Raw genomic sequence first — 23,967 nt, 5'->3', positions numbered from 1 at the left:
TAGGGTAGGTTTTATCGATAAATTGATTTATGTTTAGTCAATTCATTTATGATTAGTGACCGATTTTCTTTCTTTTTGTTTACTTTATCCTCATCTTGCATTGCAATATTCATTTCATTGGTGTTGATCCATGACTGATGTCCATATAGAAGACTAGTATTATGGAACGAATGATTCAAAAAATAGAGGACAATGCAGACGTCTTGATATGGTCCGAGCAGTCTCAACTAACAAATGGAGACAGTTTATCACCAGGGTATATATCAGAGCTGAGAGGGTATACTCACATCAACGTTTGTCAGAATGATCTGAACGAACTGAAAGAGATTTGGGGAAGATGGGAAACGTCCGATAAGTAATTGTTCTATCAACTCCATGGTGACATTTCATATCTCCTTGATATCCCGATTGATCGGAATTTGTTTAGATCTCTAGCTCAGTTTTGGAATCCCGCTTATAACTGTTTTACATTTGGTCGAGTTGACATGACGCCTACTATAGAGGAGTATCGTGCCTTGATTCGTTGTCCGAGGTTCCAAGTAGACAAAGTATACACCAAACCCCCAAATACTCCTTCCTTTAAGAAGAAACTTATTCTGATGACTGGCATGAGTGAAGAATGGGTTATGAGAGGCATAAAAAAGAAAGGGGACCGCGAATGCGTTACTTGGACCCTTCTGAGAGATTTGATCGACTGTCATCCTGATCAAAGAAAAAAGATTGATTTCTTTGCTCTAGGTATCTATGGATTGGTCATTTTTCCGAGAGTTCTCGGACATATTGATGTATCAGTGGTTGACATGTTTGAAAGACTGGATAGACATGTGGATCCTGTTCCAGCTATTCTGGCATAAACATTTCGTTCCCTGAGCTCTTGCCGAAGAGAAGGGGAAGGACGATTCATAGGTTGTGCACTATTGTTGCTAACCTGGATCCTTAGTCATTTCAAACACGTCGAGAGAGCACCTGGTCGGGTCTTCTTAGATGGTTTTTCACCGTTGAAGGATTTCATTTCTCGACAATGGCCTAGGGGTTTTACTGAGGAAAAGTGGATGATCATTTTCAAAAGTATCCGAGACAGTGACATATTATGGCGTACCTCATGGAATATCTCATCTAACATATTGTATCGATGTGGAGATAGAGATTGGGTTTCATTATCTGGTATTTGGGGATCTGTAGGGTATGCCCCATTATTGGTTTCCCAACAATTTGGGTCGAGACAGTTTATTCCGGCAACAAGGGAGTTATCTAAGTCTGAGTTCGCATTCTGGGAAGAACTGTATAAGAATAAAGTTAAAGGGATCACTGATGCTTGGAGACACACCCATCGGGTAAATCTCTTTACTTTTGAGTCAAGGCTATCTCGAGGATACGAGGAGTAGAGAAGCAACCGAGTCAATGATAATATTCCAATATGTAATCAAGAGAATATCCAATCTATGGAAGAACACCTCATGGTGATCCCGTCTCCGCTCGAGCAAGCCAGGCTTGATTTTGAGGCAGAAAGGAAACAATGGAGAGTAACTTTGCAAAAGCTAGAAGATGAAGTGTATCAGAAAGGGCTGGAGATTGACATCCAAAAGAGTCGGGCTGATCGGATTGAAAAAGTGGAGAAGCAACTTAGATTGGATTTCGATGACCTCCATTTATCACACCAGCGAATGATCAAAGATCAGACATCTGCTAGCTCTAGTAAGTCTTCTACTGAATGGAGGCAAGAAGTGGCAGGACTGAAAAGAGAAGTTGGGGAAAGCAGTGAAGAACTCAAACGGAGTAGACATCAGGCCAAATTACTCTCGAGAGACAAAAATGCCCTTGAACAACAATTGCAAGAGAATCAGACCCAGAATGAGAAATTAAAGAATAGGTCTTGAACTTAGAGACTGTTTTGCAACGATATCGAAGTCGAGAAAGTAGTTCACATGCTGAAGTGGAAAGATTGACGAAGCGTGCGAATGAACTTGAGGCCTTAGTTCAAGATTTGCAAAGAAGAGCAAATGAATTTCCATTGGTCCCTTATGAAGGAGTTATGCAATGGCGCTATCGTTGGGAGGAGGCTCAGTGGAGAGTTAAGCAAAGGGAGGATCTCATTGCAAGATACCTACAGCAAGCTCAAGGAGTGGCTCAACACTTGGTTGATCTGTCACAGGAAGCTGATAATGTGATTGAAGAACTGGATCCAGAGGCAGAAGAAAACCAGAAGATAGTGGAATTACTGGGACATATCCAACAATTAGGAGAGATAGCTCTATTGTATCTGTGATCTGTTTAATCCTTGTAGTTGAGCTTCGTTTCATATATAAAAAGTTGTTCTAAGGAATCGTCCCAGAATCAACACATTGTATTACATTCATCTTGCATTCATATTGCATCTACATTGCATTTCCTTTTATGAATAACATTCTAATCACATTTTTCACACCTCATTAATAAAACACCATGATTAATAAAAAATATTATGGCATAATACTGGACACTTATAAGCATCTATACAACACGCGAAAAAAGACAATGGATGATAGAATTGTCAATATAGAGAAGGTTCAAGCTGAAATGCAAGAGAATTTAAAGAAAGCGCAAGAGGAAATGCGTGAACAGATAATGAAGGCTCAAGACGACATGATGGCAAAGTTGGTTAGTTTGTTACAGGGAAATAGTGCAGTCCAAGGAGAGGCTCTAGTTATCTGTCCTGCTGCTGAGGAACCTTTATATCCCCCTGGCTTCACACCACCATATATCCATACACAACAAGCCACGATAATCCAACCGAAAAAAATACAAGTGAACTTACCTGGCTCTTCGATAAACCCACAACCAATTGAAGATGTCCCTGATTTGGATGAGGAAGACAAAAAAGAACAGGATAAGGAGATTAAGAAAGAATGGGAACAAATGAAACATGAATTCCGAGCTATGAAAGAAGATGCTAACCTATATGGAATTGATGCCAGAGAACTAAGTCTGGTCCCCGATTTAGTGTTTCCACCGAAGTTCAAAGTTCCAGACTTCGAGAAATTTGATGGCACCAGTTGTCCTTCTGCACACATTACCATGTTTTGCAGAAAAATGACAGGCTATGTGGGAAACGATCAGCTATTAATTCATTGTTTTCAAGAAAGTTTGGCAGGATCAGCAATCCGTTGGTATAATAAGCTAAGTCGGGCTCAAATTAAATCTTGGAAGGATTTGGCTAAGGCTTTTCTAGAGCAATATAACCATGTAAAAGATGTGAGGCCGAATAGAATTTTGTTGTAGAGTATGGAAAAAAGATCCAATGAGAGTTTCAGGCAATATGCCCAAAGGTGGAGAGATATGGCTGTACAAGTTCATCCACCATTAGAAGACGAAGAAACCAATATGTTTTTTTTTTAAATACTCTGAGGGCCCCGTTCTTTGGACATCTCATTGGAAATTCGTCCAAGAATTTTGCTGACATAGTTAATACAGGAGAAATGATCGAGATGGCGATCAAAAGCGGGAAGCTAGACGGGGGAGAATCTAGCCGAAAGCCTCTAGTGAGAAGAAAAGATAATGAGGTCAGTAATGTGAAGAAATATGATTATAATAACATTACAGTATCTCGACCACCGGCCACTGCGTCGTCAGCATTAAATCCTGTCCAGCATGGAGTGAAAGAACCAAGACAGAAAAGAGAAATGGTTCAATTTGACCCTATCCCCATGAGCTATAAAGAATTATTCCAGATCCTGTATGACAAACATGTGGTGTCACCTTACCACACTTCTCCAATACAACCTCCTTACACAAAATGGTTTGACATCAATGCTCAATGTGAGTATCATGCGGGTGCATCGGGGCATTCAATTGAAAATTGTATGGCCTTTAAAAAGTTGGTACAGAGATTAAGACAAAGAAATATCATCAATTTCGGTGATAGTGAGCAGCCGAATGTGGCTCAGAACCCATTGCCGAACCATGCAGGGACAGGGGTTAATGTTGTTATTGAAGAAAGAGTGAACAAAGTCATAACCAAAGTCAATGAAGTGAAATCACCCATGCATTGGGTATGGGGGAAAATGGTCAAAATAGGTTGGTTGACCTTTAATGTTAACGGGAATAAGCATGCTTGTCCCTACCACCGTTGTGAGGATCATGTCATTCAAAACTATGATGAGTTTAAGGCTTTGGTTCAAAGGCTGATGGATAGTAAAGACATGGAATTTTACCATGAAGCTATGGAGGAGGAAGAGGTAGAGATTTGTGCTTCCGAGGGTACATCCAAAGGAGTCTACAATTCCAACTGCCCTCTGGTTATTATGCCGAAAGCCCGTACAGTAGAGAATATAACCCCAAAAGTGATGATCATACCCCCGTCGTCCTTTCCCTATAAAGATAGCAAACAGGTCCCCTGGAGGTACGAGTGCCATCTAGGTGATGTTGGTGTTTCAAAGGGTGCCAAGGAAGAGATGGATGAGGTAGGCCACTTCACCAGAAGTGGGAGGTGTTATTCTCCTAATTCGACCAATGAACCCGAAAAAATAGCAACCCCGGATAAAGGAAAAAAGGTCGAGATACAGCTGAAAGATGATGAGCCAACAATTAATGAGCCTGTAACTGAGAACGAAGCTGTGGAGTTTTTAAAATTTTTGAAGCATAGCGAGTACAGAATCGTCGAGCAACTACACAAGTTGCCAGCTCGCATCTCAATCCTGGCTCTACTATTAAGCTCTGAGGCACATCGAAATGCCTTGATGAAAGTCTTGAATCAGACCTTTGTGCCAAAAGATGTGCCAGTAGAAAAGATAGACCGGTTGGTTGCAAATATTCAAGCAGACAATTTCATCTCTTTCTCTGATGATGAAATCCCGTCCGGAATGATGGGCAATCCTAAAGCCCTGCACATTACCATCAGGTGCAAGGGACATGTGTTATCGCGAGTACTAATCGACAATGGCTCTGCCCTGAATGTGATGCCATTAGTGACATTGAAAAAACTACCGGTTGATAGTACATACATGAGAAATTGCCAAAGCATCGTTCGAGCTTTTGAAGGAACAAAGAAAGAGGTGCTGGGGAAGATCGATATTCCTTTAACCATTGGCCCATCAACCTATGAGGTCGAATTCCTTGTAATGGATATAATGCCTTCCTATAACTGCTTGTTAGGAAGGCCTTGGATCCATCAGGCAGGAGTTGTGCCATCCACTTTGCATCAGAAACTCAAATTTGTAATTGAGGGGAGACTGGTATGCCTTAATGCTGAGGAAGATATCATTGCTTCCATATCTACTACCGCTCCATATGTCAAAATAGATGAAGATGCGGTCGAGTGCTCTTTCAGAGCCTTGGAATTCATTAATGCCACCTTTGTTGCCGAAAGAAAGAAAATTTCGAAGCCTAGGCTATCCAATTGTACCAAAATGGAACTGAAAATGACTATGGGAAGAGGAGCCAAGGTTGGAAGATGGCTGGGAAGCCGCCTACAAGGAAATATTAGTCCAGTTTTTCCTGGTATTAAGCGAGACCGTTTTGGTTTGGGATATCGCCCAACCTTAAAGGAAAAGTTGAAAAATGTTCAAAAGAGCCAGGAAAGGAGGAAAGCCAGGTTAGTCGGGGAAGATATTAAGTGGGAACCCATGAATTTCCCATTGTTGCGTGACACCTTCATATCTGGGGGCCATATGTTTCAGGGGAGTCGATCATCAAAAGAGTCTGTTATTGAAAATACCCTGAAGGATTTGGGCATAAATGTGATATTAGAGGAAGGAATCGAAGACGGAAGGGCTATGGGCATCTACCCCGCACCACCAGGCTTTGTTCTAAACAATTGGACAGCAGAAGAATTACCTGTAGTTTACAAAACTATTTCAGAGTAATGCACAAAAACTTTCCCTATTGTCTAAACCCTGAGGCAATAGGTGATCTCTTGTAAGGGGTTAATCTATATGCTTTTTATTTTAATAAATGATGCATTCCTGTTAATTCACGAAATGGCAAATATCATCCTTTCCATTCTTTTATTTATTTATTTATTTCTTTCTTTTTTATATATTATTATTTCATTCTATTTTGATATGGGATAGATTCTTCTGTATTTGTATATGTATATATCCTCTCGTTCGTTATTCTTTCAGGACCTCCGATATCAATAGTATGAATGCTGATGAGTCTGACCTGGAGATAGATTTCGAGTTGCCCATATGTCAAGTGGAAATTGAAGGTTATGATAGTGATGAGGGAAGCCACTTATCTTCTGAACAACTAAAAATGGTAGAAAGAGAAGATAAACAAATTATGCCTCATGAAGAACCCATTGAGATCTTGAATCTAGGATCAGAGGAGGATAAAAAGGAGATAAAGATTGGCACCATCATATCTGCTGAGGGACGACAAAGTCTGATTCAGCTGCTTCGAGAGTACAGAGATGTGTTCGCTTGGTCGTATGAGGACATGCCAGGGTTAGATACTGAATTAGTGGTACATAAATTGCCAATAAAGCCTGAATGTAAACCGGTACAACAAAAGCTCAGAAGAATGCGACCCAAAATGATACTTAAAATTAAAGAAGAAGTAAAGAAACAATTTGATGATGGGTTCCTGAAAGTAGCCAAGTATCCGGAATGGGTAGCAAATGTCGTTCCAGTACCAAAGAAAGATGGGAAAGTTCGCATGTGCGTCGACTACGGATATCTTAATCGGGCCAGTCCGAAAGATAATTTCCCTCTGCCACACATAGACACCCTGGTGGACAATATAGCTGGAAACTTTCTATTTTTATTTATGGATGGGTTTTCAGGTTACAATCAAATAAAGATGCATCCAGATGATATGGAAAAAACTACGTTTGTCACCATGTGGGGTACGTTCTGTTACAAGGTGATGCCGTTCGGACTAAAGAATGCAGGGGTAACCTATCAAAGGGCCATGGTAACACTATTCCACGATATGATGCACAAGGAAATCGAGGTCTATGTCAATGATATAATTGTTAAAGCTAAAACGGAGGAAGAACACATCGAGAATCTGAGGAAACTCTTCCAAAGATTAAGGAGCTGCCAGTTAAAACTCAATCAAAGCAAGTGTACCTTCGGGGTAATATCGGGAAAACTCTTGGGGTTTGTAGTAAGCAAAAAGGGATTGAAGTAGATCCTGACAAGGTCAAAGCTATTCAGAATTTACCACCCCCAAAAACACAAAAAGAAGTTCGAGGATTTCTGGGAAGATTAAACTACATCGCCCGATTTATTTCGCAATTAACTGAGAAGTGCGATCCCATTTTTTGCCTTCTCCGTAAAAACAACCCAGGGGTATGGAATGATGATTGCCAGGGAGCTTTTGAAGCAATAAAAGGATATTTGTCGAATGCTCCAGCATTAATTCCACCAATATCCGGCAAACCATTAATCCTCTACTTATCAATCTTTGAGAATTCAATGGGGTGCGTATTAGGGCAGCATGATCAAACTGAGAAAAGAGAAAGAGCAATTTACTACCTCAGCAAAAAGTTTACTGATTGCGAGATAAGATACTCACCAATAGAAAAGTTGTGTCGTGCTTTAGTTCGGACTACCCGAAGGCTCAGACAATATATGTTGTATCACTCTACTTGGCTCATATCTAAACTTGATCCTCTGAAATATCTAATGGATGTACCTGCTTTATCTGGAAGATTGGCTCGTTGGAAAATCTTATTGTCAGAATTTGATATCCAATATGTAAGCCAAAAAGCAGTTAAAGGAAGTGTTGTGGCTGATTTCATTGCAAGTAGGGTTTCTGAAGAGTATGAACCACTGAAATTCGATTTTCCAGACGAAGATTTAATGGTTATTTCAACAGAGAATGTAGTTTCCTTTACTAATGAACAGTGGAAGATGAATTTCGATGGTGCCTCTAATGCTTTAGGGCACGGGATTGGGGCAATTCTCGTCTCACCTTATGGAAAACACTATCCTTTCACCAGCCGATTGAATTTTGATTGCACAAATAACATGGCCGAATATGAAGCATGTATTCTGGGTCTGAAAGCTGTCATTGAGCGTAAAGTGAAAATACTCGAAGTATACGGAGATTCAGCCCTGGTAATTTATCAACTCAGAGGTGAATGGGAAACAAAAGATACGAAGTTGGTGGAATACCGAAAGTTGGTCTTAGAGCTCATTAAAGAATTCGTGAGGGTGACATTTCATTATCTCCCCAGAGAAGAGAATCAAATGGCGGATGCTCTGGCCACTTTGGCAGCAGCTTTCAAAGTCAATGAATATTCAAGCATGATGCCTATTACGATGGAAGCTTACGGGTATCTAGCCCATTGCTATAGCATAGAAGAGGAAGAGGATGGAAATCCCTGGTATTACGATATCCTACAATATATTAAAAATCAAAGATACCCTAAGCATGCCATTGAGAATGACAAAAGAACTATTCGAAGAATGGCGACAGGATATGTGCTTGATGGTGAAGTCTTGTACAAGAAAAGTCATGATAAAGTCTTGTTACGGTGTGTGGATGCCAAAGAAGCCAGAACAATCATTGAAGAGGTGCATGAAGGAGTATGTGGTACCCATGCTAATGGACATGTAATGGCTAAACAAATAATGAGATTTGGATATTATTGGTCAACTCTGGAAACTGATTGTATCAATTTCTCCAGAAAATGTCACAAATGCCAGATTTATGGAGATAAGCTCCACACCCCTCCTCATCCATTACATGTAATGAATGCTCCGTGGCCATTCTCTATGTGGGGCATGGATGTCATTGGGCAAATTTCACCCAAAGCTTCTAATGGCCATCGTTTCATATTTGTGGTAATAGACTATTTCACTAAGTGGGTAGAAGCGACATCCTATGCAAATGTCACTCAGTCAACAGTTTGCAAGTTCTTGAAGAGAGAAATTATTTGTCGGTATGGGCTACCAGAAAGGATTGTCACTGACAATGCCTTGAATTTAAATAATAAGATGATGGAGTCAGTATGTAAACAATTCCAAATTAAACATCATAATTCCACCACTTATCGCCCAAAGATGAATGGAGCGGTAGAGGCAACCAATAAGAACATCAAGAGGCTCATACAGAAAATGACTGAGACTTATAGAGATTGGCATGAGAAGTTACCATTCGCTCTATTTGCCTATCGAACTTCAGTGAGGACGTCTACTGGGGCAACTCCATTTTCTTTAGTTTATGGTATGGAGGCTGTGTTACCCATCGAGGTTGAGATTCCGTCACTATGAGTGCTGTCAGAGGTTAAGTTAAATGAAGCAGAGTGGGTGCAAGCTATGTATGATCAATTGAACCTGATTGAGGAAAAAAGATTAAAAGCTATCTATCATGGGCAAATGTACCAGAAACGTATGATAAGGGCACATAATAAAAAGGTTTATCCACGAGAGTTTCAAGAAGGAGACTTGGTGCTAAGAAAGATTTTGTCAATTCAGAAAGACTTTCGAGGAAAATGGATGCAAAATTGGGAAGGACCTTATGTGGTAAAGAAGGCCTTTTCTGGAGGAGCTTTAATCCTCACTGAGATGGATGGACTAGAGTTATCTAACCCTGTGAATGCTGATGCAGTCAAGAAGTATTTCGCCTGAAAAAATGAATGGAAAAATGAATGGGAAAAAATGAAAAAAAAGAAAGAAAAAATGAGGAAAAAAGAAAAGAAAAATAAAAGAGGGATTCAAGATAAAAACCTGTAAAGGGCGTCTTGAAACCAGAAAAGGTCTCATGTTGAAAACCCGTAAAGGTTGGCTTGAGAATGGTGTAAATTCAGAATTCGTGCATGGTGGAGGTTTTGAATTAGTTTTGAAAGCTTGATACGATAGTCATGGGTTAGGGTTGGAAATTGAAAAGCTTGGATAACAAGAAAGTAAACGAGACTCAAACGCTGGCTTATGATATCCAACAGTAGGGAATTTGGCAGTACAGGGGGAACTTCACATCCTTACGCATTACCACAATCATCAAGATCCCCTTGACAGAAGCTACACTCAGGTCTTTTTACGGCGTGTCATTTCAAAAGCATTCGTATTATTGATGTCTGAGGACGCCTACTGTGTTTTTTATTATTCCAGTTAAAGTTTTCCATGTATTCATCCAAAAACTCTTTATTTATAAATAAAAAGATGTTTTTAACCACGTTGCAACCATACTTATTGAAAATAAAAACATGTAGATTAACTCGGGAAACATGAGGTCATTGTGCATTATTGTACAAAAAGTTTTGGAAAATACAGATATTCTGAAGCCGAAAATGGTTTTAACATAAGGCTTATGCAATGTCATACCACAAGAAGTTAAAGCCTTGGGATATACTTGAATACTCAACAATGTGGGATAACCCAAGAGGTTTTGTCACTGATTAAATAGCGGGTCATGAGAAGCACATGGGTTCAAAGAGTAAAGAGAATCAGAGTCAAGCTCAACCAAAGAGTGTCTAATCAGGGTTATTGATTGAGATGGAATGTTGATTGATTTTTCCTGCCCAAATCAAACTGAAGGACAAGGCCGTTAGCAAAATAAAATTTTCGTTTGAAAAGAAAATACCTTAAAAATAAATGCATCATTGCACACATTTTAGGCATAAACAGGACCATGACATAAAATGCATAATGATGTGTGTTTGCAGGTTCTCTTAAAAAGGACAAAGATATAAAGACCCAATATAGAAATAACCAATTCAAATTTTCATGTTTTGTCGTGGCAAGACAAGCTTCCACAAGAAAAATCTTTTCAAAAAAAAATTATCATCCCAAGACTTTCAGGTATGATGTTTTTGAATCCTCAAACACATACTAACAAATGTTACTGTTTAATTTTCAGGTTCGATCCCAATTCAATGGATCAACTTCTCCAAGATTTGATATTCCCTTCAGAGTAAGTGGAACAAGTCTGATTCGATTCAATGGATCAACTTCTCCAAGATTTGATATTCCCTTCAGAGTAAGTGGAACAAGTCTGCTTCGATTCAATGGATCAACTTCTCCAAGATTTGATATTACCTTCAGAGTAAGTGGAACAAGTCTGCTTCGATTCAATGGATCAACTTCTCCAAGATTTGATATTCCCTTCAGAGTAAGTGGAACAAGTCTACTTCGATTCAATGGATCAACTTCTCCAAGATTTGATATTCCCTTCAGAGTAAGTGGAACAAGTCTGCTTCGATTCAATGGATCAACTTCTCCAAGATTTGATATTCCCTTCAGAGTAAGTGGAAAAAGTCTGCTTCGATTCAATGGATCAACTTCTCCAAGATTTGATATTCCCTTCAGAGTAAGTGGAACAAGTCTACTTCGATTCAATGGATCAACTTCTGCAAGATTTGATATTCCCTTCAGAGTAAGTGGAACAAGTCTGTTTCGATTCAATGGATCAACTTCTCCAAGATTTGATATTCCCTTCAGAGTAAATGGAACAAGTCTACTTCGATTCAATGGATCAACTTCTCCAAGATTTGATATTCCCTTCAGAGTAAGTGGAACAAGTCTGCTTCGATTCAATAGATCAACTTCTCCAAGATTTGATATTCCCTTCAGAGTAAGTGGAACAAGTCTACTTCGATTCAATAGATCAACTTCTGCAAGATTTGATATTCCCTTCAGAGTAAGTGGAACAAGTCTGCTTCGATTCAATGGACCAACTTCTCCAAGATTTGATATTCCCTTCAGAGTAAGTGGAACAAGTCTGCTTCGATTCAATGGATCAATTTCTCCAAGATTTGATATTCCATTCAGAGTAAGTGGAACAAGTCTACCTTGATTCAATGAATCAACTTTCCCAGATCTGATATTCCCTCAGAAGAAGTGGAACATATCCATCTTTCAAGATTTGATATTCCCTGAATGACAGCGGAACAAGTCTACCTTGATTCAATAAATCAACTTTCCCAGATATGATATTCCCTCAGAGGAAGCGGAACAGATCCCTCTCTTTCAAGATTTGATATTCCCTGAGCGACAGTGGAACAAGTCTACCATGATTCAATGGATCAACTTTCCTAGATCTGATATATTCCCTCAGAAGAAGTGGAACAGAACAAATCTCTCTTCTTCAAGATTTGATATTCCCTGAGTGACAGCGGAACAAGTCTACCCTGATTCAATCTTCCCTGAAGAACGGTGAAGTGAATCAACATCCCAGATCTGAGATTACCTGAGTGGCAGCGGAACAGAACCCTCATCATATCTCAAATATTGAAGTTAAATGTATGAAAAATGCATTGTCTCTTCATATTTGCCCTATTCTTGTTAACACAAGAATGGACAAAGAGAGGCAATTGTCGACACTCAATTTTTCATCATGATCTTCTTTTTATTATTATATTCATTATTATTAATAATAATATTATTTTACATATTTGGCAGGCTTAATGTGTAGCCCAAATTACAAAATAAAACACAATAGTCCACTACAAGATTTCAACCCAAGTTCTAGCCCCGAGATTCCAAGAAGACCCGAACTGGTACAGTAACCTGACCCGGTGCTAGATCCATACCCGAAGCCACTGCCAAGCACGCCACTGAGCACATTGCCGATCATCAAAGCCATTGAACATCCCTCCAACTCGTCACCTACATCAACACCTAATAAATCCCACCAAATCATTGCCAAATTCAAAATATATTTTACCTACTCCAACCAGTGAGCCCTACCCTACGCACCAGATTTCATTATTCAGCAAAAAAAAGCATAAAACAAAGAAGAAGACAAAGGAAAGGGGGTCATTACCTTATCTCCTTGTTGGCAACAATGAAATATGGGATAACTCACCTAATCCCATCTTAATCTCAACAAACAACAAAGAAAAAAATCAAAATGCAACAAGAGGACAACGGATTCGGTGAAAAGAAGAAAAATAAAAAGAGAAGAAATCATTTGAGGAGGGAGAGGGGCAGAAAAAAAGAAGAAGAAGAAAAAAATAGTGTAAACAACATTACTTTCTCGATATTCAAAGAGCAAACAGTGTAACAGGGGTTTCCCCTATCATTGTTGAATCAATATAAATCTATTAAGGTATTTTTTTTTATTTCATTTTTTTCTATTCAGTAATTTTGTGTCTTTAATTGTGAAATAAAGATAAATAAAATAATAGACAGTGAAGATTGGTTTACCTAAGGGGGTCGGATTTCATTAGTGCTTCGTCGTTTGACTTCTCGTCGGGGTGGTGTAGGGTGGTGGCCATGGTGGTTCATGGCCACCGGTTGAATTTCACATGGAAACAAAGAAAGAAAGCAAAGAAATAAAATTGAAATGGGGAAGAGAAAGAGAGGCTGCCGCATATTAGAAAATAATGGGGAATTAGGTTTAGTGTTATAATAGTATATATATATATATATACATGGGATTCCCAAAACTATGTAGTTTTTTTTAAGTTAGGGTTTCATCCTTAAGGTGCATAGGTAAATAGCTCAATAAGGTCTTTGTTTCTGGATTTTTTGCATATTAGTCTTTGATTAAAATTGTTATGTTTTTAACTTTTGTCCTATATTTTTTCGCGTGCTCGTTATAGTCATCGTAAGCTATTTACTTTTGTTTATTTCAATTTCGGTATGTGATTCTGAATGCTTTCATTTTAGTCCCCGTATTTTTATTTTATCTCAATTTCGTGTTATTTCCTTTAATATATTTTTACTTGCTCTTTTATTTTCGGCTGGTTTTAATTTTGTTTAAATGCATGTTTTTTTATTTGCTTTCTTTTTTTGGTTTATTTGCATTTTTGGTAGATTATTTTATTTGATAATATTCAAGAACATTTTAATTTATTCCCTAATTATCGTCATAGATAATGTTTTGCCACTATTTAACCAAGGCTTTTCCTTTTTATTATCTTTCATTACCATGTTTAATTATTTGAATTTAAGCATTTGATGAGAATATTCTTTATTGTGTTCATATTACTTGATTCCTAATTTGATTACATTACTGCCATAAATGTTTAGAATTTTTATACCATAAATTTTATATGTTATATATTATATGTACCTTATTTTAATATGTTACTTATTATATTATAAATATCTTGTAATATATATATACACATATATGTACGTGTATTTTAAATTTTCTATATTTAATATTTTTTTTATCCTAAGTTGATGATATATATTTATAAATAGATATGAAAATATATAAATTTTCTTATATTATTATTTATGAGTTTTCAATTTATACATATATGATATATTGTTAATCCTTGCTTACTAAGCGTAATATACTATATTAAATATTTTGTATGTTATTATTTTTATGCATGCTATGTATGTAAATATGTAATTTGGGTGTATATCGGTGTAAGTTCTATTTTATTTTTTAGGTTGTTTGCATTTTAGTTCATTTTAGTATTAATTAATTTCGCATGACATCCTCATGAGCATTACTTGACTTGAATTGAAATAAATTGACTAAGGGTAATTTTCTAGCATTTTAATATTGTCGTAAAGTGAATGTCTTAACGGATAAGAAATTTACTTTCGATAATTTTAAAATGAAAGTCTATTCCATCAAGTGATACCAATTAAATTGAATCCATCTTATAAAATTTGGGGATTGAGGAAAAGATCGTATTCTTTTAATTAAATTCATCGAGAAAAGACAGTTAGATCGAATCAATGGTCTCGTCTCTTGATATTTAATTAATTGAATACCCTTATTCTCATTAAATATTGGTAAATAAATAATTAATCAATTGCTTGATAGTTTTTTTTTTTTACTTTTCCATGTGTTTTTAAAGGGTTTTCAAAATAATAATGTTCGATCATAAATAATTAAATATTATTATTTTATCTCTAAAAATTATTTTAGGTGTTATTATTTTGAAATTTAGAATGAAATTTTAATATTTTTTATTTCGATTGGAGTAAGAATCGATTGCTTCAAGGTATGATAGATCATTTCTTTTCGATAGGAAATAATTAAATATTATTATTCTTTCATCCAAAATTTCAAAAAATATTATTTTAGGGGATCATAAATCAAATTAATTTTGAACTTGTACATTTTATTGCAAAGACAATTAATTAATCGACTAGGTACCGATTTAGGGCACTGTGCGGGTGCTAATCCTTCTCCACGTGTAACAGACTCCCGAACTCATTTTCTGGTAACGCAGACCTAAATTTGTTGTTTTAATTAAAATTAATTTTTATTTAGAATGACAAAACTTTTTGGGTGCCCAATCACACCTTAATCAAAGATTGGTGGCGAATCCTCAAACCGTATTTTTATCATAAAGGAATTTCTAAATTTTCGAAACGAGAGGTTTTTTAATCACATTCACTTTTAATTTAAATTTAATCTAAAGAAAATAATTAAAAATTAGTGTGTTTTCAAAATCTCACCCGGAAAAAAGCCGTTTCGACAAAAAATTGATAAATATAAAAGATAAAGAGATTTCATTAGGATTGGGTCCGAAAGACTTACGTGTGAAAGGAATCTATTGAATCGTGATGGAAAAGAACATATCGGTGTGCTTGTACCCAAGACGTGTCATCTAAGTGTGCAATTTCAACTTTCCCTAATGGTTGACCATAACTTCCAAACAAATAATGTTGAGGTAAGTCATCAGTGCTTAACACATCATTTCGATTTGGTCTATTCCATCTTGTTTCAACATCTTCCAAATATCTAGAGCAAAATGTCATACATTCCTCTGCCAAATACCCTTCAACAATTGATTTTTCCGGATAACGCTTATTACGATAATAAGACTTCAACTTGCCCAAGAACCTATACACAAAACTACATACTACGTAAATACATTTTATTAAAAGGTATAATTAGTAACTTGCCCAGTAAATTGATTAAATGCAAGATTGCTGCAGACAAATAAACATTATGTTACACATTTCTAATATGGATAAACTATACAATTAGTCACCAAACTATTTTAACTTTTCTAATATGGTCACTAAACTATTTTTTTGACAAAATCACCACTAACATTTATACATTTGGTATGATTTAACTCCATGAGCAAAACTGGTCATAAGTTCCCAACTGCTTTGGCCTTCAGGTCAAAGTCAGAGAGATGGAACCATAACGGGTTTATGCAAATTCCTCGGTAATGGCATGACCAACTTCCTCTTCCATACATCACTGTTGTGTGTGCTTTAACTAAATCACTAAGGTTTTGTTGTTCTATCATGTTTGATTTTTCATTTTAGTTCTTGACGTTTTAGTTTTTCATTAGACTTTGTTTTTCATCAATTTCTTTGTAGTAGTTATTGATTGTTCCCTAAGACTACTGTTTTTTCTATATATATAACTCAATCAAGTTCTGAACTTTGAGTATTCTTAGAATATCATGAATTTATTGTGGAATTATTGCCTGATGGAAGGATCAAAAGTGTTAGTTCTTGTGAGGATAGTAATGATGAGGATGAGGATGGAGTTGATATTTATATGGTCAAATTGAAACCATGGTTGGATCTAAAAGCTTTGGCAATTGACACGAAACAATGGAGGTTTGCAAATGCAGATTTATAACCAAAATCAGTAACAAAATAATATTTTTTATGAAACCAATAATCAAAAATAAAAATAACATGTGAGTTTACCCTTTTTTTCATGGATTTCAAAAAGATAAGGTTGCCCATTCAGATTGTTATTGCTCAAGTCCCTTTTTTCTGGGATTTCAAAAAGATAAGGTTGCCCCTTCAGATTGTTATTGCTCAAGTCTCTTCAGATATGATATATCGCCAGCAAGATTGTTATTGCTCAAGTCCCTGCAGATTTGTGAAAATGAGAGTATAAAGATAACCGTGTAAATATAAGAAAATAAATGTTAGGAGCAAGATTGTTATTGCTGAACTCCCTACAGATTTGTATTTGCAATTTATACAATGGCTTAGCAACCTTTGCTCCTAACATTTAATGCTCGATCATCAAGGAAAAAAAGTTTTCTAAGGGAAAATAAAAGAATGAAGTTATAGCTAATCTAAACTACTTAATCAAATAGGATAAGAGTTGTAGTTAATTTAAACTACTCAATCAAATAATCTACTGCTTCACATGCCAATATTATACACTATATTTCAATTCTCCAGTAAATTATATGCGCTTCATCCCCTACATTTGAGATGTTTCAATAGCTAAGCATATCAAATAAATGAGAGGCAAATGCAACATACGCGTAAATCAACCAGATCCTAGTATGCATCGTCACTTTTTTTCTTAGGACCATTTCAGGTTATAATCCCATTCCCTGGCCAGTATCAGAAGTGATAATGATGGCAATGGCATCCCCATTATAGGAATTAACCAACTTCAAAATTTGTAGGCTTTAAAATTAGGTTAATCAAATAAATGAAAATGTCGTAACATTTCAACCTTTGTTGAAGCAGCGGTGGTAGTATACACCGTGAACTGTGGGCGAAGCCAGAGATGAGGGACCAGGAGATCAGTGCCACCTAAAACTAGAGAGAAAAATTAACATGAGAGAACCGTTTTTTCTAGTGTAGAAGAGAAACCCACATCGGGGGGGAACGCGATGAGAATGCTAACATACCGAGATTGATTTAATGAAATTCCCTAGCTCAGTGAGACTTTGTATCAGGGACCTGAGCGAAAAGCTCTCTTATCCAATCCAAGCGAGTGGCAACGGTGATAAAAAAATTAGGGTTTAGGGTAGACGGCGTCAATGGTGGCCACTGGAAGCCCGATTTGCTGAAACGTCGACTCAAAGGGGAACCAGAACTGTGGGAGGGTCGAAGATGATAAACAAATTAGGGCTCGGGCAAATGACAAATTTTGGGGGTTATATAATATTTGCAGCGTTTGTAAACCAAACACCACTACATGCCAACTCTATAGCGGTGTTTACGCCAAAACACCACTACTGGCGAACTCTATCGCGACGTTTTTATGAAAAACGCCACAGAAGTGCTACTGTATTAGGGCGTTTACATAAAAACCTCACAAAATTCCTAATTATTTTACTGTGTTTTTTTAAAACCGCCGCTAAAATTTTACTATTTTACGGCATTTTTATATAAACACCACTAAAGTAGTACTATTTTACGGAGCGACGTTTATATAAAAACGTCGGTATATCCCCAAATATTGTTTGGTGCGAAAAACACCACTACATATTATACCTATTGTGGCGTTTGTAAAAAAACGCCACTATAGATCTGACCTTTAGCGGCATTTGTTCAAAAAACGCCACTAATGTATGACTCTTTAGCGGCGTGTTCGATACAAACGTCGTAAAAGGTCAGATCTATAGGGGCGCTTTTGGATACAAACGTCGCTAATTACCTTTATGTAGATAAGATTAGTTGATTTTACATATTTCATTTCTGCTCTACATCAACTAAATTGACTGATATATGTAGCTTTATCTATTTAACAACATCCATACATTTCAATTAAGCCATAAGTTATGCATAAATATACTTAACAACAAAATACATTAAAATTTAGAAACATTAAAGTTATGCATAAATAGTCTTCATCATATTGTTCACTAGAATATATTTAGTTCTGCTCCTTCGTGGGGAAAGGACGTAGGAAAGTTGTTTTCCTTGTTTGACGACGCATCGTTAAGTTTTTCCTCCCTGTAAACTCTATATGGAGAAACTCTTCATCCATTTCACCAAGTAAATTCCCTACCTCTGGTTCACCAAGAAGACTCTTTGCGCGCTTCAGTGCTTCACTTGAAACAGATAACGAACTTCCACCTACACTATAAAACTTGATTGGAGGTGGCTTGGGAAATAAATCAAACATTAAAATAAATTTAAATAGATGATATAAATGTTTACTTGGAGTAACAGTAGAGCCAACATCATCTTCATTGAGGATAAATACTGCTTTTGCAATTGAAGATTCTTTCAACGCCACAGAGTTACCAAATTCGGTTCTAAACATCGGGTTTTTATCCACTCCTCTATCATTGTTCTCAATAACCTCCGAAGATCCTACATGCGTACGATCTATGAAATTTTAGTGACCGTAGAAAAATAGTATATAGCGGCTTAAAGATTTATAGATTATTACCTTCAAGTAGGAGATCGGCCATGGAAAGGTATGGAGCAATAGAAGTTCCTATCGGTTTATCATCGAGTTTCGACGGAGAGATCGGACCGATAGCCTCCCAACGATAATTTAATCCATCGTCAGAGCAAAGATGCCACGTAGACATTCCTACGATAATTTCTCTTACTCAAGGCAACACCTGCTCCTTTTTTTCTTCAATACGTTAGCTTTCTGGGTTTTCCCCATTTTCAGAATACCCACAAAAACAAAAATGAAAAATATCATTAATGATAAGAGGGATCAAACCGTGCAATTGTGTTATAGTTCATCGATCATAGGGCCGATTTGGTCGGTGAGACATTCAAAGTTGATGTTGCTTGGAATTGTGCTCAGCCTGTTGTTGTACCAGAGAGAAGGTTTGAGGGAAGAAGGGTTGAAATGATTTTAGGGTTCAGGTAAGAGAAAAGAGAGGACCATATATGTAACATTTTGCGGCGTTTTAAAAAAAATGCCACTATTGATTAATACTATTGTGGCGTTTATCTAAAAACGACGCTAAAGTACTATTTATTACAGCGTTTGAGGTATAAACGCCGCTAATTTATCATTCTATTATGGCGTTTGTTGTAAAAATGCCACTATATGTCTACTATATTGCAACGTTTGTACAAAAAAACGCCGCTAAAGTATCACATATTGATGAAGCATATTGTAACGTTTATTGAAAACGCCACTATAAACAACCATATTGCGGCGTTTATCAAAAAACGCCGCACCATTACCACTATAAATAACTCTATACCGGCGTTTGTGCCATAAATGCCGCTAAATTACCACTCTATTTTGGCGTTTGTTGGAAAAACACTGCTAAAGTATCATTTGACGGCGTTTTGATTATAAACGCCGCTATATTCTAAAATATTGTGACGTTTACTCTCCAAACGCCGCTATAGAACACTTTTACTGTAGTGGGAAAGTTTCCGTTCATATCAGTGAAAACCTAATTAATTCGATCCAAAACCTCTCTATTCTCTAAACCTAATTAATGCCACTTCATCCTCTACATCTTCTTCTTTTCCTCGATATGTCCTGCAAGTATTTCCGAATTAACAATGTTTATAGTTATAAAGTTATCAGCAAGAGAAATATCAATATTTACTGGACACCGTGTCCAGCCACCAAAGAACTCGAGGGCATGATGGGCCACCAAAGAACAAATGGAAGAATCTTTAAGAATGAATACAAAAAATACTGAATCAAATCACAGTTGCATCTTTAAAGAGATGATGAATATGAGGAGTAATGATGAACACCTCATTCATAAATCTTAAAACACGCTAAACAGAAAAAAGTTTAACTTTCTAAAACCATTAATAAAGCCCTTGATAGTACGGGTAGCACAAGCATTCCTTTTCAGTATTCTTTCCGATAACTTTAGGGTCCGTTTGGTTCACTGAAAATGTTTTTCAGAAAATGAAATCTGAAAAATATTTTACAGAAATGTAAATCATTTTTCAGAAAATATTTTTCAGTATTTGGATGGTACATTGTAAAATGTTTTACATTGTTTGGGTAATTTTTCTGAAAACTGTTTTCAGAATCTGTTTTTAATAAAGAAACTGTACATATTAAATATATTTTATTATTTTATTATTAATTTTATTAAATTAATTTTATTATTATAAAATTATATTTTATAAATTTTTGAATATAATGAATAATGTTTTAAATTGGGAAGAGAAGTATAAGTGAAAGCATTGTGAACAAGTTGATTGACTACATCCCTAAACTTGTGATAATTCTCAACCTTGTTATAAACTTGATAAGAGATTATTGCATACCCCCTTACTCCACCATCCTCCCCATCCTTGGGTGATCGATAATATATCAGAACTTGTTGAGCTACGGGGCAATAGGGAATCCAAGAGTCAACTTTAAAATCTTCTCTGACTTCAATCCCTTCCTTTTTAATTGCCTCGGACAACTGAGCCTGGAACTATATGAGGGCCATTGTTGGAGCTGGTGCGAGAAAAAGAAAATTGTTTTCATTTGGGAAAACCCCAATTGAAGAAAAAGATGGGGAACTGGTTGAAGTAGAAATCGTCGGGTTGTTGGAGCCACTGGAGCTGGAGGTCGTGCTGGGCGGAGATGACGGAGGAAGGACAACTGCCCAAACTACCGTTGTTGATGCGAGCGATGGTTGTGTCGTGGTGGGAGAATTCGAAGAAGATATCGGAAGGAGTGAACAACGGAGGGGTTGGGTCGGCGAGCACTCTGGGTCGGCGAGCACTCTGGGTCTCTTAAGAAGACGAGATTTAGCGTCGGCGAAGGAAGTGCCGTTGACGGCGGCGCTTGGGATGTTATGCAGAGAAGAGGCCATGCAAGAGGAGAAACGGTGAAAGGATCGAGTGGAGCAGAAGAAGAAAGTTTCAGTGTGAAGATTGTAAAACGACTTACCGAATTTCAGTCGGTAAGTCATTTTACAGGAAAATGGGGGCAATTTCCGTTGACCCGTATTTTGTTTTCCATTGACTTTAATTTTTTCTTTCAACTAAACACTGTAAAACTAGAAAAATATTTTCCTTCAAACAAACGCACCCTTAGTTTTTTAAGTTTCATTTTCTATGTTTTTTTAATACAATAATATTATAACAAACAACCGGTTGGACATAGATACTAGATCTCTTAAATAAGGTCAGGAATTTGAATATCGACATTTGCAAATAAAGCAAATTGGGTTGAGAGGGGTAAAAATAAGTACTCAAACTATATTATATTTAAAGTAACTTTAGGTGCATTCGTTAAAAACATACTGCTATTTCACACATGTAACGCATATTTTTTTTTAAATAAAACACTTGAAATTAGAATTTATTGTTAAAAAATAAAATATTTTCTGAAATTATAAAAAAAATCCAAAATCTCAAAAAACGCGAATTTCAATCCCTTAGTATCGTCTACCACCACCAAAGTTGTCAATCGGTCGAAAATCTGATGACGTGCGATTGTCCACCAACCGAGCCCCCATGCTTCACGTGGTGATTACAACGAAAAATTGATGATCGCAGCGTGAAGAATCCCTTTCTACCAATCGCGGAATCTTGTATTTACACGATCATTGGGTGTTCAGTCGGTCGTAAAAATAAGAGTTTAATTTAATGATCGTTATAGTCTATGAACTTAAAAATATAATGTTGAAAACGTTATGCACATCTTTTTAACAAAAAAAATTCTTTAAATGCATAAAGTTAACTTTAGGTATAATTTAAACAATTATTTTTTCATTAAGCCTAATTAAACAAAACTCTGGGCTGTGGACAATATTTTGCATGTTCAGCTTTGGGCATTTTCCAACGAAGAAATCCCTAAAACGCTTTAACTTCGATCGTCCAGAGTCCATTTGAAAGCCCAAACTCTAAAGGGTATACTTCAAATTTTAAGCCAACAATTCCCTTTCCTATTCCTCATCTCAAATTCATCAAGTTTGGTCTTCCAATTCTTTATAAGATTACGAGATGAATTTGGGTTGTTGATGTACTTTGTGCTGAATTTCTTCGTGTGCTTCTTAGTAAATGAAAGCTAATCGCTTCTTCATGGAAAAAATATTTTTCGAAATGTAGTAACGCTTGTAACCGTACATGTAAGTTTTCGCTATATGAAAAATAATTAATCTTACTTTTAAAATCATTATCGTTTCCAGTCCTTAGCTTTTACTTTGCTAATCTTGTGATTAAAATGCATGATGTTTCAGGTGTTACTCCATCCAGGTGTATGTATAACATTAGTTCGTCTGTTCTTTATGAGAAACAACATAGCTCGACTTCTTGGTATTTTCTTTACATCAAAATACATTTTCTCGTGATCAATATTTCTGCCATATGGACTTACATCATGATGTCATATTTATGTACATGCACATCAACCACATCAACCACATCATGACATTATTTACATCCAGACACATGCAAAGGAGATAGGTGCAATCATGATGCCCATATTTATGTACATGTCCACCAACCCATACAATGACACTGAATGACGAGTTCCGTCAAAAGGGACTGAAAGGGACTACTGTTGGCACAAGGAAACCATTTTTGAAAATGGAGACAATGACTTAAAGAATAATTATCCCTTTTTTTAGAAGTATTTAGGTTTGGGAATGGGGGAAAAATACAGGAGCAGTGTTAGGATAATGTTACGTGCCCGGTGCCCATTTATTTATTTTTAAAATCTTTAAATATATTTTAAGGGGCATATGCCATTATTGTTGGTTAACAGTTATCTTTAGGACATATGCCCTTTTGTTCCAAGATTGCCAAGTAAACATTTCATCCAAGTAAAAAAAAGAAGGAAAAAAGCACTTGGTGATGATTATTCCTGAACTTGTCTTTCCCATATTTTGTAGTTTTGTTTTTCATATAACACTGTGGCAATTGTACCAATGCTTAAAACAAGGTGAGGGCAACATATAAACATGAAACAGTGGCTTCATATTGCAGACTGTCCTGGTGACTGTTGTGTCCCCTTTTACATTTATTAGGTGTAAAACTTGAGCACAGGGATTGGGTTGTGCCTCTGGCCCTGCGTACCTTCCAGGAAATGTTACATATTGCTCATCCAACTCCTGTCTTTTAAAAAAAAAGAGGACAATAATAAAGAAATGAAGGGCTATTCGTACTTCCACATCAGGACAAACGAAGAAACTGATTCTCCTACCACCTAATAAGGACACACATAAAGTAAAAGGCGTGAATTTGCAGGTTCATGAACCAATTTTGTAGCATAATTTGGTACGTACCCTTTATGTTCCAAAACTCCTGTGTGTTATTTTATGCAAAAATGTTCCCTTCAGCAAAGATGCTTAATTATACATTTGGCTGTGCCATTATTCGCAGTGAGCAAAGCTTAGCAGGGTCGAAAAGATCATAATTGTGTAATCCTAACGTCATATCAAGCATGCATTCAAATAACCATTCAACGTTTTTTGTAAAGCATTTTATTTTCCTCCCCCATTCCTTCCTCTGGGGT

The 23,967-nt window shown here is 36.6% G+C and overlaps 1 protein-coding gene across 1 annotated transcript; it reads left to right on the top strand.

Moving 5' to 3' along the window:
• The first annotated feature begins 2,514 nt into the window (after window positions 1-2,514).
• LOC120116692 lies at window positions 2,515-16,446 on the top strand. Its single transcript, XM_039137105.1, has 6 exons — window positions 2,515-2,784; window positions 3,066-3,146; window positions 3,426-5,093; window positions 5,229-5,813; window positions 6,145-6,422; window positions 16,299-16,446. Exons 1-6 carry the CDS (start codon window positions 2,515-2,517, stop codon window positions 16,444-16,446), a joined length of 3,030 nt encoding a protein of 1,009 aa, XP_038993036.1.
• Window positions 16,447-23,967: the final 7,521 nt, after the last annotated feature.

This window comes from Hibiscus syriacus, unplaced genomic scaffold (assembly GCF_006381635.1).
Source record: "Hibiscus syriacus cultivar Baekdansim isolate YM2019G1 unplaced genomic scaffold, ASM638163v2 tig00110302_pilon, whole genome shotgun sequence".
NCBI lineage: Eukaryota > Viridiplantae > Streptophyta > Magnoliopsida > Malvales > Malvaceae > Hibiscus > Hibiscus syriacus.
Note: the sequence above shows the minus strand (reverse complement) of the source record. Positions and strands in the feature narration are given on the sequence as shown.